The sequence below is a fragment of the Solenopsis invicta genome, chromosome 7 (genome assembly GCF_016802725.1).
Source record: "Solenopsis invicta isolate M01_SB chromosome 7, UNIL_Sinv_3.0, whole genome shotgun sequence".
Lineage (NCBI taxonomy): Eukaryota > Metazoa > Arthropoda > Insecta > Hymenoptera > Formicidae > Solenopsis > Solenopsis invicta.
The window spans coordinates 14,425,789-14,445,155 of record NC_052670.1 but is presented as its reverse complement, the minus strand read 5'-3'; the positions used below and the strand labels follow the sequence as shown (position 1 = coordinate 14,445,155).

The window sequence follows — 19,367 nt, the reverse complement described above, 5'->3', positions numbered from 1 at the left end:
TTTGAACAATACATGCATAGGTATTCGGTTATCTCTCATCGTTGTATCGAGTCATAAAGTGTCCTTAAGGTTCTCGACCTGGCGCACGGCTCCCACGACGAAGTCGATTATTAATTGGGCGACGTCGACCCCTCATAGCGAAGCGATAGCATTCCATTCGATAAACATGACCGGTACGAGTTTGGCCTGGAAATTACGAATTCCAGCTTCAACTGCTGGCCATTTTTAATATCTGTTCCTAGAGCATTAACATTATTTGTCCGACTAAGAAGATATTCGTGAATATTATTGTAGGAGAAGATCGCGCATCGAACTGTGAAACGACTTTGCGTACTACGATCGATTGTCAATTATCAACGATATTCCGCATCGATATTCTCTCTTTCTCTTTTGTGAATTATTGAATACCTATTGAGGCAAGATTTGATTTTGTCATGGCGTTGAGTCTTATGGGAATGAAATTTTCAAGTAATTGAATCGTAAATGAAATACAAGAATTTTGAAAAAAACTATTTTTATAAGGAAGAATGGAATTTACATATATAAAGTTTATTTTAGAATTAAAAAAGTTTTATTTTATCATTTTTAAGAGTATAAAAATATTTTGGATTATGTATTTTTTTTAAATATATCGCTAGTGAAAATATCGATGATTATTATTATTTAAATTATTATTGTAAAGAAACAAGCATTTTTGAATTTTTTTATACGAATGTTTGTTAATAATATTTATCAATATAATATAAAAGAAGTATTTAAAATAAGAGAAGAATATATTTTTAAGAAAGAATGGACATTATATACACAAAGATTATTTTGGAATTAAAAAAATAAAATTTTTTTATATTATTTTCGTATAAGAGTATGAAATGTTCATGAATTATACAATTCTCTTCAAATGTAACGTTATATTAGTAAAAATAATTGTTACACATTTAAATTGTTATTAAGAAAACAATTATTTTTTGTATAAATATTTATCAATATTACAGAAAAGTATTTAAAATAAGAGAAGAATATATTTATAAAAAAGATGGAGTTTATATACGTAAAGATTATTTTGGATTTAAATAATTAAAGTTCCACTATATCATTTTTCTGTCAGAGAAATGTTTCTGAATTATACAATTCTCTTTAAATGACGTTACAAATAATTGTTATTAACATTTAAATCGTTATTACAAAAAGCAATTATTTTTCAATTTTTTCGACACGAATATTTATATTATAGAGAAATATCTTTAAATATAATAAATTATCGTTTTCTTATAGCTTAAATTTTGTTGTAATTATTATTTTAATAACGTTAGTGGCAGAAAAACGCTTCATTAAAAGACGCATATGAATGAAAAATCACACGACTCGTCTCCACATTTTTAAGCTGGAGAACGTCTTCAAGAATCCTTTCAGTTCCTCATACATTCGCACGCAATTTCAACAGCGACACGAGCTGCGACGTGAATTACACACTCGGAATTACGAATTCAGAATTACAAGCTCGGATACTTGCTACTGGGATCGGAACCAGTTCGCGGTTCCGGAGTTAATAAACAAACGGCGTGGAGAAATTCATTAAGCGCTCACGGGAAATGGCTTAATTAATTAATTAAAAAGCTACGAGCCCTCGATTGTGCGAGATCCCGCGCGGAGACGGACGGAGAACGCGCGAGTGCGCGCGCGCGCGCGCGCGTAATAGCCGGGTAGTAATTACATTGCAATAACGGCTACATAGTTGCAACTGCACGTTCTCGTCGCTCACGAACGCGGCCAGCAACCGCGAGGCGTAAAGCAGCCATTAGCAGATACACATCGCGGAATTTGAAATTCCATGCGAGCGGGGCGGCCATGCGGGAAGCGGAAAATCGCGCGATAATCGCGCCGGTTATGGTACGCGTCTTCGATTTACGAATCTCTAACGCTCGATAATTACCGCTCGTTATGCACAGGCATGCGAGCATGAGCGATCTCGGCGTCGCGTTGCGCTTAAGTATAATACGATAAAAGAAAGAAGAAAAAGGAAAAAAAAAATGAAATTACGATACCGATTTTATTCGAGCGTAAACATTTTAAAGCGTCCGTTACCATCGACCGTTTTGCGAATCGCTTGCCGTAAGTGATTTCGCGCAGCTTTTTAATGCGATGTAGATATGCACGTGTTTTTTTTTTTTTAATAAGATAACAAACTCGTAATAAAAGCGCGAGTGAAAAGAAATATGATATGCGGTTAAGGCGATGCTCTTCTTCTCTCGAGGGGAATCGCCGCTACTTATTCGAGGCTCAAATTTATTTGAGACTAACCTTTCAAATCGGAATTTCAAGCCGTAGGCGAGGAACTCTCGAGAGCGTCCCGATTCGGGCTTTGCAGATAACATCTTCCGCTGGTTGTACTCTCACGTATATTTTCCACCTTCGATTCTCTCGGATTTCTCCGTTTGTCGTGCGGGGAAGAAAAGCGACTATTAGTAGATACATATCTTATTGTCTCCGATCTTTATACGGAATTACGGTGTACCCTTTAAATCCTCGGTAAGAAACGTCGTCGTCGTCGTCGTCGTGGGCCATGCGAGCCCCCACGAAGACACGTTATTAATCGGTCGATGTCAGTGATTCGACCCCTCATAGAGAATCCATAAGACCTCGTTCGGTAAAAGGGACGGAGACCGCCGCGCCGTCGCTCTCGAGCGAGGAGTATCGGAGCATGCCTGTACGATACAGCATGCCACAGCCACGTAGCGGGACGCAAGGGGGTGATGGAACGTACGATGCGAAGGGGGCGAGGAGGTGGCTCGGGGGGGGCCTCGGGCGAGCTGCGAGAGCTGCGGCGGCGCGGACCCAGGAGCGGCGGCGGGGGCGGGGCGCGGCAGAGGAACGGGGGCCCCCAGAAGAATGGGACTCACTTCGTGCATGACCCAAAGAAACCCCCGCTGAGCGACTCGATCCGATCCGCTGATCCCCGACCGCGCTGACGCAGATACCATCTTTCCTTGCACTCCGAATGCTCTTCTCCAGGCGTTTCTTACCGCCCATATACCGCGCTCTCGCGCCGCGCCGTATCGAGGGAGTAGAGCGAGAAGCGAGAGACAGAGAGAAAGAGAGAGAATGAAAGAGAGTATATAGAGAAGAGAATGGAGAAAAGGGGGTGGGATTGTAGCCCAGAGACAGCTATATGACCGCACTGATTTGTCTGCTTATTGTTGCCGTTGCCTCGCTCGTCGCTCGTTGTTCCCGCTTGCTCGCGACGATGACACCAAGTGTCGCGGCCGCTCTCATGGTGACGGCGACAGAAAGAGAGAGAGAGAGAGAGAGAGAGAGAGAGAGAGAGAGAGGGGTCGCATAACGCGCGAACTGACTGGCCGGAGTCTCGAGAGATCGAGGAAGTCTCGATGCCGCTCTCTCGGTATTCTCCACGCGGTAATTTCAACGCCGACGCAGGAAACGTCGCCCTCGATACCGTGCGCGAGACGCTGTCCTAAGCTGAATTCCGCAGACCCGAGACTGACGCGCAGCTTTCACCTCACCGGATCTTTATGTACCGGGACACAAAAAGATTCGCTCTTTTGTTAATTACTTGCTTACACGTGCTTTTCCTTTTGGTGGGTTTTGTCGGCCTACTTTGTAGACAATTCAAGAATTTTTCGTCAAGACAATTAGACTTAATGATTTTCAAAGTGGAAGAAGGAGAAAGAAGGGAAAGATGTGCAACGTGACGCAATTCGAAACCCAAGGTTGCGTTGCATCCTAACGTTTTACTGAACTCTAATTTAACGAATGCTAGAATTATTAATGCCGCCATTTAGAAAGCCATTTGTATAATCTAGACAGAGAGAGAAAATGAGTTAATTGGGATTATTACCAAGCGGCGTTGATGCAACCGAGCCGAAATACCGAGTCCGCGAGCAGTAGACCAAAAGTTACGACAGCATATGAATTAGTCCCACTATGACAAATTAGAACAGCAAATCTAAATGAACTATTGTTAATTAGAAACTTGTTAAGAAAATATGTATTGCGCAATTTGCTAGTAATGTAATAAGTAAACATTGATCTGGTTGACAAATAATAATGCATAATAATATAAAAAGAAGATATATTTATTATTTATTTCAACTGTCATAATAAATATTATATAAATAATATTGAGATAAAAATAAAAATTTTTTATCGATAAATATATAATATTTTCGAATAATAAATAATATATACGGAAAGGATAATTTTGCTAAAATACAGATCTGAAAATAATTATGGTGAACCATTAAAAAATGTGTATATGTTTTAAGCTGGTTACTAGAATGTCAAAATTTTTTGCAGCAGTATTATTACGCTTGAACGTTTTACATAATTAGTTTAATAAATCCAACATAAAATTATTTTTTTATCTCTATTTAGCTAAATTTGTAGACTACAATAAAATTGTTCTTTCCATGTATATAATATCTACAAATATATGAATAAAAGAAGATAATATATTATTTGTTTAATACTTATTTCAAATATTTATGAATGTTACATATTGATATACATATTAACCGTGTTATTGAATTACATGCAGTTTATATTAAAACTTATGTACATATATATAAATTTACATAAAATTTCTAATCTAAATTGCATGTAATTTAATAATATGATTAATATAACTCGAAATGCAGTACAATTGGACTAGATAGTGCAGGGCGATAAATCGCTAATTTTATGAAACGATACGAAACTTTCACTGGAAGTGATCGAGATTTCTTTTCTTTGAACGATCGACTCTCTACTCAATAACGTATAAAAAAAAAAAACTGTAACGAAATGACGAATCGACGGAATACGATTAATCGAAGGAAATCGCGAGAGCCGTAAGGAAGCGCGTTACTCACGGGACACGGGCATTTTCGCCTGCCTGAGTGAGATAAGTGTCGGTTCGCTTAACACGCATCATGCATGGGTGGCGGACCGTTCACGCAACAATCCGCGCCGTTATCGCGCCATTACGAGATAAAGCCAATCTTACGGATCGTGTGAACTATGTCGGGAAGTTAAGATACGTCGCGGCTATTTAACACGGGACTGTCGATAGCCGCTATTAATGACGGTACGGAGTGGCCCACCTATAATTACCGACGACGACGTGGTGGACCCGCTGCGGCAGACTTTGCATAAATTTACCTCGTCGAACGGCGCCGGTATACCTCGCTCCGCGTATACATGTGAATACATTAGGCGAACGAGGCCCGGGTGCGGGCCCCCAGCTCGTTATCGATATCTCTTATCGCGTCGATTTTTGGCAGTAACGCCGGCCCATAATAATCATCGATTTAACATCGGATATGTTTGTTGCGGAAAATACGCGTTTGTCTGACAATCAGTAAAAATACCGGAACCGTGATCTCCAACGAATAAACTATTTGTGTTTACTCATCATTTATCTGCGAACGTTTGTGGGGAGAACCTGACGTAAGTAAATTTTTTGTGGAAGGAAATTCTTTATTCATTATTAATTTTGGAGTACTATTGTAGGGGTAAATTTACTAATTCAAGTTCTTATTATTAAAATTTTGATAGTTTAAAATAACATTCAATAAGGTTTTACATTAAAACAGTGTTAGCTCAGTTATTCTAACAACTTGTAATTTATAAAGTAGAAATAAATGTAAAAAGATTTCTTATTTTTGTGGATGTACTCAGAGAAAAGTTATTTTTAAATTAATGAAATCGTTTCTTTGATTTTTTTCACGTTGAAGTGAAAATATCTTTAAAGAAAACAAAAATTTATTTGCTTTTTAAACTAACCCTTTTTTTCAAATTATTTGTTTAACCTAAACAAATAATTTTTTTAATTTAAAGAAATTACTGACAGAGTATTTTACTGTCTGAAATATTCGAATTAGATACTCATTTGTTTACCTCGAACTATTCGAGCAGATCGGACATACAATAATGTTCGAATCTTTTGTCTAAGCCCTGAAAAATACAAATAGCACTCCAGGATTAATTTTAATATCCAATAGAAAAGGATTATATGAACAGTATTATACAAGTAAACGTGTAGCTGTAAAGTTCTCTAGACCCTTTTTTTAATTATAAACAATACTGGGAGATAATTCATCTTCTATAAAATCGATTTTCTCCTCTCATATTCAATTGAAAGTCGCAGGATGGCGTAACTCTAATAACATGGATATCGATCGTCGTTGACTGAGATCGCCTACGAATGCGACACGCGTCGATCGTGCACAAGTTGCGTAAGTGCATTCATCCAGGCGGAGATCGGTGCATCTGGGTTACACGGCGATTTATGACGGCGGTAGGCACAGGGGGAGGGAAGGAGGACGCGACTATTTATTCTCGCTTAATCCGAGCCACTCGGCTCTTCAGGCTCGGGCCCCGAGACGATGAGGGTCCCGACTTTTGTTTCGTCATCCCGAAACGTTGATTCATCCGGCGACGACGATACACAGGCGAGGCTAGACAACCGAGAGCAATAATCGATGGTAACCACTCCATCAGTGACAGGGGAGGACGGGGAGGTCGACTAATTACTAGGAAGACGGATGCGCGCCCGTTATATGAAAGCTCACCTACCTGAGAAGTGTCCGCTTATTTATTCGTCGGTCCGGATTATGTGTACACAAGGATTACCACGGCCGAGGTTGCGTCGAGTTGCCACGTAAAGGAGAAACGATTTGCGCTTCCCTTTCGTAAGGGAGGTGACTCACGTGACAAATATTGTCGATCGATATTAAGTTGGATATTAGACCAATATTTAGATAATTAGAAGTAAGAAGAAGTGCCATTTTTCAGATAGATTAAAGTATTTTTGTCATTGAAGCATCTTAATAGTTTCACAATTATTAGATATCTGATTTCTATAAACTGCACGCTTGATATGATTGTCGAATTTAAATGCAATCGTAAATTGAAGTTAGAGAAATAATATGGGAAATATTAATTCGATCGTCAAATTTAATAACAATGCTCCAAGAATTTAAAAAGAAATTGGAAAAAACTGATCGCGAAAAATATCACCTCGAACCCTCATTATTAATTTGACGATCAAATTAGTTTAAGATATTGATTTTAGCTTCAGTTTACGATTGCGTTTTAAGTCTGATCACACCATATCGGCACGCAGTTTACAGAATTGAAAAATATATTTAATAACTGTTAAGAAAATATTATTAAGATGTTTCAACTGAAAAATGAAACTTCTTATTTCTCGTGTGTATAATCGAGCGATTCTGCAAAGGCGCGCGTGCACACCGACAGGTATAGCGGGATGAATCAGTTACGTAAATATCAGGATTAGGAACCATCTGTGGGCGTTCAAATGGTCCGGATCATTGATATCCCAATTTATGAATTTACACGGGACGAGAAGTGGCGGGGATTCGTGGCACCGACGCACCTGCATGCGAAACTTTTGTGGCTTTTTACCACTTGCATACATATACAAATAATAATAAAGAATATTCAAGTATAAAAAATATATAAACTTTTGTTCTAAAAGTAAGATTTAAAAAGATATCTTTTGTCTGAATACTTTTTGCACTCACTGTATAATACAATTTCTTAAAGTCGTGCAATGTGAGTGATTACAAATATAAGAATACATCCAAATATTAAGATTTTAAATGATCCATATTGTTAAGTTAGGAACGATTGATTATTCTTTCGAACTGATTAATACAAATAATCAAATTAACTACAAAGAGTGATACAAAATGAATCGTGTATTATAATAAACTGTTATACTTTGAGTAGATAAAAATAATGTTTTCTTAAAAATAACATTTTATTACCGATATATTGTATTTTTTTTAATTGTGGATAAATTAAGATTTGAGCATTCTATTATAATACATTTATACATATATAATATTTATTGATTTATCTAATTATTTATTTACTATTAAAAATAATTCTAAAATAATATAAAAAAACGATCTTATATATAGATAGTACAAAAACTGTACATGTGTGTGTAAAAGAAATAAACGTTTGTAAAAACATATAATATATATGTATATCAGAATGTAACCTAAATTTTTATACTTTATTTTGATTTTACGCCAGTTATATATAACTTATTGTTAGTACTTAATTGAGATATAGTCACGCAAGTAAGACAAAAAAAAGAATCTATTAGATGAACATATATAATATCTTCAAAAGTTGCTTTTAAAGATTTAAGTGGCTTAATAATACTGGATATAATTAGATTAATTCCAGATCTACTTTTGAGCAATTAATTTTTTATTTAACAATGCGCCAACTTTTAAATATTTTTATGTACTTTTGTACAAAAAAACTTGAAGTCTTTTATTATAGTTTAAATATTCTATTTAAATTTCGATATTTTTTTATTTTCATCTTATTTTATAATTTAAAATCATTCCTTACATTTTCTACTACCTGTTACCGAGCATCATATACATCAGCGACTCCTCTTCGCTATATTTAATACTTCCGTGCAAAATGTGAGTGGTATACAGAGAATTGACACGGCTCGTACATGGAAAACGTTTAGCGTATCGTGGTTAAATGCGTACAGCAATTGATTTATCACCTCGGTACTGTTATTCCCGTATTATGCTTTTCTAATAGTTTACCGCTTCCCTTGCCGTTTTCGATATACCCACCGGCTGCTGGTAGTCGCATAAACCTCGGAGCTGCTGACGTGACTGAGAATTTAATGAAATGAGACATGCACGAGCGGGATCGAAAAACTAACTTTCTCACGAGTCTTCGCATGCATACCGTGACTTCGGCTCCGCGCAACGGCCTTCGTACGTTCCCTTCGGCTTTACTTCGTAATTACGTCTTCGGCGTTAGCCAAATCGTGGCGGATTCTCATATCGAATACCGTGGTTCTCGACGTATTTCAAAATTAAGTTCTTACACTTTTCTTTTGCGCCTAACTCGTACATGTACAACAGTGTTCCGATATACTTAAAATCTATAATTTAAGTTACGTATATTATTTAGTATCGAAATACGTCCATAATTACTATATACAATACCGCTTAAAAAAATAAGCTTAATAAAGAAAACTAATTTTCCCCACTTCGATTTTTGTGCGTGTCTCTTTCACGTGGCTAAATTTTGTTTTCATTTTATTATGTTCTCTTTATACACGTGATGTACATGTAAAATTTTGAACCATAAAGATTATTATTAACTTTAATATCTAGAAGGCCAGGAAGAAAGATTGAAATTTATTCTTCTTTAAAATTCTCATTATTTAATTTTAAAAAAATGGACAAATACTTTCGAGAGATGAGTAAATCTTATCTCGTAAAACGCATTAGATATTTGCCCGTGCAGCACAGAATGTTCCAGCAATGTTGCAGTAATATTTTCAATTTTCTGCATTATTATTGAAATGTGTCAGTATTGTTACAATTTTGTTGAAAAGTTCTATGCTGGACGGATCAAAATCGCACGAAATACTTGGAATAAAGTTTGACATATCGATAGACAGACGATATAATTACATTTCGGTTGCAGATGAATTTGTAAACATATTTCAACTAACACGAGAATGTTTTCGTCACATGTTATTTTCAACTCGAAAAACGGCAAGTGATATTTATTGTTAGGACGTGAACAATTTTAAGCGTTAAGAAAGAAAATTATAGTTCATAAATGTCACAACAGAACATATAATAATTATATAGATATGATAACTAATAATTCTAACGTATAACATATGTTTAATGATATATAATTAATACATATTAATCTATAATTTCTATTCCGTGTGATTTATAATTCTTAATCTCACTTCGATTGCTGTTCGAACGAATTTACGTTGATTAGTAGCCGCCGCGCTGCGCCGCGCGGCACTTCGACATTTCACGAATTGTTAATCACGGAAGTCCATCTCCCATAGGCTGATAATCTCAATAGAAATAATTACGTTTAATTTATCTCCTGATATTTGTCGCAATTACCTTTCAGTGCGATGATATACAAAGCTAATTGTAAAACGTAATAATAGATTTTATTCCTTAAATGAACGTTTACTTGACATTATTCACATATCTAAGCTTTGAGGCAGCAATTCATTTTATACAAATATGCATATCGCTGACTTTAAATCAATATTAAAATACGAGAAAATTTTTATCCCGCATTCACTTTTGAAATGTACAATTACGTCGTAAAGATAATAATCTGTAATTCTTAATTATAGTGCTTTAAAAATTCGTTCTCGAAACTGAAATCTCACTTGCGCGTGCTCACGGTTATTTACATGAATAATCGTTTTCCCTCATCTGAGTTTAGTATACTCAATTGAATTGAAATTAAGAAACCGTTAATACATACGTGATTTTGTATTCTTCCGGCCGGTATCTCGTAATAAACTTTATCTGAGTTTCTCAACAGTCACAATTACGATTTCGACATGACGAATGTCGAACTGATTCTTGAGATCTGTTGTATCCTGAGATTGATTTCTGCTGAATTCTTCAGCAGATACGCAGCTACGAGCTTATACAGTATCTGTCCTTTAATTACTGGATAGGAATTATCACATATCGAGGAGAAATTAATTACTTTTTTCTTTGCCGTGGTATTGCGCCAATTTTAATTATACATATAAGCGATCGAGAATTTTTACGACGACCGAGATAATCGATCTTGCAGGAGCCGACCCAGATCGCTTTAATGGAAAACACGAGACTTTCCCAGGGTAACGTTTCCCGAACATTCCTCTCTATCTGACAACACTGTCGGTACCGTCGTCGAGTCATTGACGACTCAATCCGGTTGGATCCGATTCAACCGGAATGACCGATGACCCCCAGGCGAGCCACTTCTAATCGTCATACCTTTTTCTTGCGACAGGTACGCGTGACGGTGCTGGACAAGAACGACGTGGCACCAACATGGGGCCCAGGCCCGTGGAAATTCAAGATATCCGAAGAGGCGCCGCCCAACACCGTCATCACGGTGCTCAAGGCCCACGATCCGGATACCATCGGTACTCTGACTTACACCCTGGTGCCGAATCATCATCGTCCCGGTGATCCGCGCGGCGAGACCGCGGACAACGACGGGATGCAGGGCCAATTTAAACTGAATCCGACCACCGGCCAGCTGAGCCTCGCCGAGGCCCTCGACAGGGAGACGAAGGAGAAATACGTGCTCAAGGTGCGCGCCGACGACGGCCTGCAACACCGGGACATCGTGCTTCACATACAGGTGAGAGTGCGATGCTTAAGCGAAGAAATATATTCCCTGTAGGGGGAAAATAAACATTACGTGAAAAAAAAATATACTACTTATTCCTTCTTGTAGCGTTACGTTGTAAAGTCGAATCATAGCGACATTACAATACATAAAAGACAGGCTATTAATTGAAGGATTTAAAAAAAAAACAAACAAAAAAGTTAGATTAAAAAAAATTCTTTTTACCTTCCAATCGTTTATTGTAGTAATGAGATAATTTTTTTTTAACATATATAAATAAGAACAAAGTAGGTTTAAAAGTAGTCCTTTAAAAGAGAAAAATAGAAAACCTCTGGACTTGTTTGGTTCTTGTCGGAATTTTATATTCATTACCTATTTATTTTATAATATTTTAATATTATAAATAATGCGCTGTTACATTGAAATTACATTGAAAACAATTTTTTATGCCGAAGTAAATATATTTATTTTAACAAAATTTCTTTGATTTAAATAAATCAACTGGTATAAAATAATTTATTTTTAACTTAACAAATATTTTTGTAAATCAAGAAGACAATGTTAAATTAAATATTATTTACTTGAACATAAACTTTTATTCAGTGTAGAATTTGTATGATATTTTTCTTGTATCTAAAAAGTTGCAGTATTGATATTGTAATCATAGTAAGCCGTGTAATTTATTAAAAAGCAACTGCACTCGGGCACAAAATTGATTCTCTTTTCTTTTTCTTAAATTTTTTTAGAAAGATTAAATTTTTATTGCGTATAGTCCTTATACGTTTATTACTTTCTTACATACCAGCTGTTTTTAAAGTCTATTCATCTTCAATAGAATTTCATTCCCGCTTGTCAATCGGTCACCTCGACCTCTTTCGCGAAAGTGAAATAAATAATTGAAGTAGCGTAAGACTAGGAATAGTAAGAAGCTATCATTCTCTCTCTCTCTCTTTCTTTGAAAATGTCGCGAAATATCAAAAATGGTATTCGTGGCCGGAGAGAAAAGGCAAAACTGTGTGTGATCCACCAGAAGAGTGGGCGATTGTTCCCGAGTACCGGAATGTTCGGTGCGAGCGAGGGGTCAAGTCGATAATGCATTAGACACGTCCCTATATGCCGAAAGGTCGCCGACAACTTCCTACTATAACTGTAACCTATTGCTTCATATCGACGATTCTCCTCGTGGTTAAATAATAACCCGGTACTCGTGATGGAATTCGATCGTCGTACGAATGAACAAACGAACTCGGCGACGTTGGCTAATTTCTCCCCTCTCGGAGGATCATTGCGCGAGTAACGAATCGTCCTGCAGGATGAAGAATCGAGACAGAAAGAAAGAGGGGGGGGGGGACGAGAGAGACGTTAAGTAACCACAGCGATGAATTAATTTATGGTCGTACTTATACGGGATATCGTTATTGCCGCGAGACCAATTACAGGTCAATTTAAAGATAATCAATCTCTAACGGAATAGAGCCAACTAACACGACACGGTGCAGTGTGAAATTTTCCTGGTCTAGGAGAAGAAATTTGTTCTATCTAATAGTGCAGAAATATTTTCTTCCGTTTCACAATTGAGCATTTAACCTGAATAAACTTACATGGGAGATTCAAGATTTTTTTTTACAAGGTCTTTGAAGGAAAGATTCAAGTAATTTAATAAAAAAAAAAAATTTTTTTAAAGTTATTTACAAGTATAATTTCGATAAGCTGTTTGTAAGAAAGAATAGAGTTTAAATATACTATCTTGGAATTAAAAGAACCAAGTTATACTACATATATCATTTTCATGTAAAATTATGAAGTGTTCGTGAATTATACAATTTTCTTTAAATATAATAATATTGTAATAAGTATTCTTTTTATTAATTAAAAATATTTAACTTTTTTAATATAATGTTACATTAGACGACAACGCTTGTTAATACATTTAAATAATTATTTTAAACAATTCTTTTTCAATTCCTTTAATATCAATTTTATAAAAAAATATCCTTCTTATTGTTTAAAATTTGCTCATTGTTTGTCTATTATTTTAAAAATAGTAATGTCGAAAGCTCCTTTGAAAGGTATATACATGTATAAATGATATATAAATGAAAAGTCATGACTCTCCTTCACTTTCTTAAGCTGGTGAACCTCTTGAAATCGGCGCGACAAAACTCGACACAATTAAAAATTAGTCGTGCAATCTTCACGCCGCATACCGAGCACATTTCGCAGGGCGTGGGTAAAGGGTCGCGGACGGATCTGATATTTTTCAATTAATGGCCGGTAATCAGGCGAAAACGCCGGCGGGGCGAGGAAAGTCCGGGGTGTACGGTTATAATGCCGTACGCATAAGTCAGCGCTGTCTATCGTAACGAGCGATCTCGAGCAGAACAATGTTGCGCTATTGCGTACCCGCGCAGGCATCACTCGGAAGATAAATCTACGATTGCCTGGCGACCCGCCACACGCGGATTGCTCACACACTCGCCTCTGCACGTGCATGCAACAATGGCACACCCGTACCTCGCCTTAGCGAAAAAGATCGAATTCGTTTCTGCGCGATTGCGAAATGCTGCGAGAAAAATCGACCCATGCACAAATCGGTTGCGTCAGAATGTCAGAACGAGACAGAGAAAGAGAGAGAAAGAGAGGGGGTGGTATGATAATAAATCACACAATATCATAAAAAAACCTTGAGATTTCAATCAGAATTTCTGACCAGTAAGCGTGCGAGTTCAATTTAGTTTTTAAATACTTTCTCTGCGCTTAACAGATATACTCGATATATCCGATGTATGTACTCAACATATATATCGAATCGATATATATTGATTAAAAAATGCATGCACTTTTTCATAAATATAAATCAGAATTGTGTGATAACTAATTAAAAATTAAAAGTTAAATTCAAAAATAAAATTGAAAAAAGTTAATAGCTTGTAATTTATTTAATCTCAAATGAGTTATTTTGAACTGTCAGTTATTACCAATACATATAGACTTTAACCTATTAACTTTTTTCCTAAGTTAAAAATTTACCTCTATGATGCAAGAAAGAGAAAAAATTCTAAAAAAAGATTTATCCCATGTAAATGTAATTTCTAAAATAATATAAGTTTATTATATTATACTAAATTTATTTTATTTGTCAGAAGTACACTTTTAATTTTACTTGACCGCTTATCGTTATCTTATCCACTAATAAGTTCCTCATATAGGGGCAAAATGACGAAACTGATGTGTGATGTGTTCTTAAAGAACCTAAATTTTGAAAAATTCTAATTTAATACCTACTGCTTTTTATAGATGACAAACAATAAGGCTTTAGTGAGTCTGAAAAATAGATTATTATTTTTATTAATTATCACAGAAATTAAGGAACATCGAGAAACCTTAAGGTAGCCATTTTATCCCCTTTGCCCTACTTAAATCAAGTCAGTCGAAAAGTATTCACACCTCTGTTCAGTAACCCTCGCTAGTCTTTAAGCGCGCTATTATAGGGTGTTCTCGGTGACGCGCGGAGTGTATCACGCGTCCCGCCTCATAATTCATTACGCGATCCGGTCGAAACGATTCGTGGCGATAAAAAACGCGAGTCGGCCCGGGGCCTCACCGTTTAACGAAGCCCGAAGAGAGGACCCCTTCTTCCCGGCCACTGACAACGGGCCGATCGTGCCGCGCTGGGTTCCCGTCGGAGACAATTGCAAAAATTATCCTTAAAATGTTTAATGGCTGAAATTCTTTTAAAGACCTCGGCTCTGCAGGCCGCGTGCTTACGCTCGTAATTCTATCTTCCAAGATAGAGAAGAGAAAGAGAAAGGAAGAGAGACAGAGAGAGAACAAGAGAGAGAGAGAGAGAGAGAGAGAGAGAGAGAGGGAGGGGGGGATATCAGATCTGGTCATAGCTCGACAGTTTCGGGGCTTCATGAAAGGGGCCGCTTTCTATTGGCCGACTGTTGCGGAATTTGCCCTTTCTGGCCTCTTATATCTGGTCCCCTTGTTTCTCCTTCCCTCCTTCCTGCCTCTTTTCCTATAACCCGTGTTCTCCTCTCGCTAACCTTAGCCATTTCTTCCTCGATCGACCTTCCTGAATCGTTTGGAGGATTTTTTTCCTTTTTTTTTCTCTTCTCAATTCCTCTCCGTTTCCCTACCATTCTCGCTCGAAATCATGACAGAAGAATGGAATAAGATGAAATAAAACGGCACTATCAGAATAATATATAAAATTATAATTCTTAAATTATAATTTATTTTGCAGTTCTTATTCCGGAAGTACTGTTACTTAAAAAATATCTTATCTAAAAGCAGAAATTTCGAACTTGATTATAATTACGAACTCAATGCCACGAGATGATCAATAAATATGATATGTCACATATTTATTTACATATGAAATACAATTGACTGATTAATATCCAATTTCTTTCTCTCTAGATAATTTTATTCCTAAGATATCTCCCAGAGAATAAGATAATTTCTATTAAACTTCTAGCACACTTCGTGTCGAAAGTTAGTAGTATGAAGAATAGCTATCCGTTAGATACGCAATCACAGATTTCAGTAAAGAATGTTTAGTTAATTGACGAATATGTTTATCTGGAAGATAGCTATCGAATGGTGTGAAGAAATCGAGCATAAGGATCATGTTCTAGTTGGTCCTCGATCGTAAATCAATTAAATAGAAACGATCCAGATGACGAAATGCTAGCAACATGCCAGCGATTCGATCATGACTGTAGAGCAGATGCCTATCCGTTACGTCTTCTCTTTGATATTATAATTTGCGAATCGTAATGTAATCACAAAAATACAGGGATGGGAAGTAACTCGTTACTTGTAACGAGGTTACAGTTAAAGTTACTTTTTTTTGGTAACTGTAACTTAACTTCGTTAATTTTTTTCATTTTGTAACTAGAACTTTATTTAGTTACATTATTTGTGTAACTAGTAACTAAATTAATAGTTACTTTTACAGTTACTTTACATATTTCAAACTTATTCGTCAATTTACAAGTAAATGTAAAAGTCTAGTATTTAAATTATCAATGCTTGAAAATATTACAAGAAGAAACAGAAAAGTAACTGGAAAGTAACTTCTCGTTACCATTTGGATAACTGTTAACTATAACAAATTATTTTTTAAAGTTAGTAACTTGTGAAGGTAACTAGTTATTTTTGGAAGAAAGAAGCTGTAACTGTAACTAGTTATTTTTACAAAGTAACATCCCCAACCCTGCAAAAATGTAGAAAGCATAGAGGATTCAGACTTTATTTCATTATGACATCGAGCGATTATTTTCCGATACATTTTTAACGACGTTAGAAAGGGGATTATGCTCGATTCGACTGTTATTAAATTTCTATCAATATCATATGCAACACGACATACGTTCTTAAGCCCAAATCACACTAGCAATTGACGATTGTGATTGACGATTGGCGATTACTTTTTAAACCAATCAGAGCAAAGCAGTCGGCGGTTGCTTTGCTCTGATTGGTTGAAAAATAATCGCCAATCGTCCATCGCTAGGCGTGACTTGGGCTTTAAATAGTTTGGCTATCTGGGAATGTAAATATAGTACTCGTATATTTATCAAAAAATGCATTTGTTCATCGTCTCATCCATATAACATTTATTCAGTAAGATATCTTGCGAAGTTGATTGATACTCGCTCGGGATTTAACGTGCAAAGTTTGTTATTTTATCCTCGCGCATTCAAATATTATCTTAAGCAATCAGACTAAGATTGCATTCATCATGTCCGAAAGAAACGAGACGACCGTGTTTTCTCTGCAACTTCTGCGCGTTATAAATAGTAATCTACTTTTTTACCATGATTATGTATAATTACGCATACACGTACACATACGTACATTTAGCAGCATCGGCAAGAGTGCGTTATTGTCGCTCACGAATTATATACGTGTCTCGGTCGCGGAATCTGGGCCCCGTCTGGTATCCTCTGTCATCCCTCGGTCCTTCACCAGGACTCAAAGCGTCTCTTGCCCAACCTCTCTTCCATCCCGTCCCTTTTTCTTCGTCTTCTCCCTTCTTCTCACTGGATCCTCGTCATCCACTGTCGTCTCGGGACACCATCACTTTTTGCAAACGTCTCCGAGGCCTCCTTAATCAAACCGTGCCCACTTCATTCTACCGCACCGCGCGTCCGTCCGTCGTCCCCGCGGAAAACTTAGAAATGTTTCGAGCACGCTCGAGCTCTACCTCTCTAGGGAGATGTATAAATCTAATGTTATCTTATAATCACGTTAATTTTCCACGCGAGAGACATTAATAACAATTTAAATTGGTGACTCATTTGCATGCAAAAAAGAAGAAGTTATCTATTTTATGTTGCTACAGCGAATATAATTAGTGAACAAAAATATAGGAACTTGTTATATCGCTTCTTGCTAAACGTGGTTCTATTTTTAATCTTTGAGTTTTGCTACAATAATTAATTATTTTATGCGAGTCATTAACTAATTTTCATTTTACTCAAAACGATGACAAACACGCTGTGATAGCAAAATAAATTTGCCCATAGACGATTTTGTTTTAGTAACAACTACAATATACATGTATCGAATAAGTTTATTCAATAAATTTTTTTTGGTAGAGGAGAAGGTAATATGGCCCTCTGTTTACATAATAATTTTGTTAATAATCAATATTTTAAATTAAAAATCGAATTATTACATTCGTCAGTGCATTATTTATTTGCTTTTATACTCAAAGTTATGAAATACTTTTACTTAGAATGTTATTTATAAAAATGTAATGACATTGCTTAGCTTAATAAGTTAATTATATGAGAAAATTATAAATGAAAAAATTCGATGAAAAGTAAATCTTTTAAAGTTTTTTCCACGAAATTGTTCATAATATTCTAATTGTTTTTTAATTATTTTCATTAACTTTGTAATTTTATTTGTACAAAAAAATAATGTTTATAATTCAGAATTAACATAATATATTTTTAAATATGTGTAATATCCGTAACACAAAATCACATAAACAGATTTACTTATTTCAAAGTTTTTTACCGAACCCCCATAAAAATTGTCTCGCAGCTAATTAAATAGAATAATTAATTATGTATAAAAGCATCTTTTACTAACATACGTTACTGTCGAATTGCACATATTCGATAGGTCTTTCAATACAACAGAAAGAGACAACATAATATGAAAATCTCATCGTCTAATTTCAGTTCGATTTACTGAAAGAGAGATAAATTAATTCATATTAGATTCGGTGCGCGTTGGTAGCCGCACGTACGTAATCGCCACCCGTAAATAATTTACATATCTGACTATAATTTACATATGTACACAAGATTAATGTATCGTTTGTCATTTAAATTATTGCGCGTTTATGTTTTCGGCAAGCAAGAGCAAAAGGGAAAAAGAGAAACGGAGAGAAGTCGCTACTTCTTGTAGTTTGACAAATGCATAAAAAATGTAAATCTCCGGAAATCTGTCGCTCGTTTTTGGTGTCGTGTGATTTCTTCAGGCGATAAAAAAAGGGGAATTTATGGCATCACACACTTACACGTGGTGTCACGCAAAACTTAACGTAAAATAATGAAAACGCCGATAAATTGTATCTACATATTGTTAAAATTATCCTGATTTTCAACCAAACACGCTGCACATCGGATATTTTATAAAATATTATTCCCTCTAATTAACATTAAAAAATTAATAATATTAGAGATCGCAATTTTGATCTAAAGTAAAATCCCGACGTTTAGAAAAAAAATGAAAAGTTTGTTGTGAAAAATACTACCTAAATATTAAAAAAATAAATTAAAAATTTTTGTTTAATCTTAATATTCTTTCTATAATTGTTTTGAAAAATTATTACTCCTTGTCAACAAATAATTTCACAAAAAATGTTACGTATACATTTTTTTTTTTTTTTTAATAAATCAGGCATGTGCGTAAAGTAGAATTATTGCAAAAAAATATGTGTATGTGTGGGTGGGTGTGCGCGTCTTTTACAATAAAAAAAAAAAAAAAAAGATACTTGCGAAAAGTGGTGGTAAAAACGACATTTAAAGAGAATATTATACGCGCAATGTGTGTGAAAATGATGTTTACCAGCGGTATTTATTCTCACCCCCCTCGATCGGGAGATGGCCGTTTTTTTCCGTCGCGCGTTTCACCGCTGCCGCGCGACGATCGATCAC

The 19,367-nt window shown here is 35.8% G+C and overlaps 1 protein-coding gene across 1 annotated transcript in view; it reads left to right on the top strand.

Moving 5' to 3' along the window:
* Positions 1-19,367, top strand: part of LOC105199821 (cadherin-related tumor suppressor) — a 167,208-nt gene that overhangs the window by 108,884 nt on the left and 38,957 nt on the right. The window contains exon 2 of the mRNA XM_039451418.1: positions 10,840-11,196. Coding sequence (XP_039307352.1) covers positions 10,840-11,196 — 357 coding nt within the window. The remainder of the gene's footprint in view (positions 1-10,839; positions 11,197-19,367) is intronic.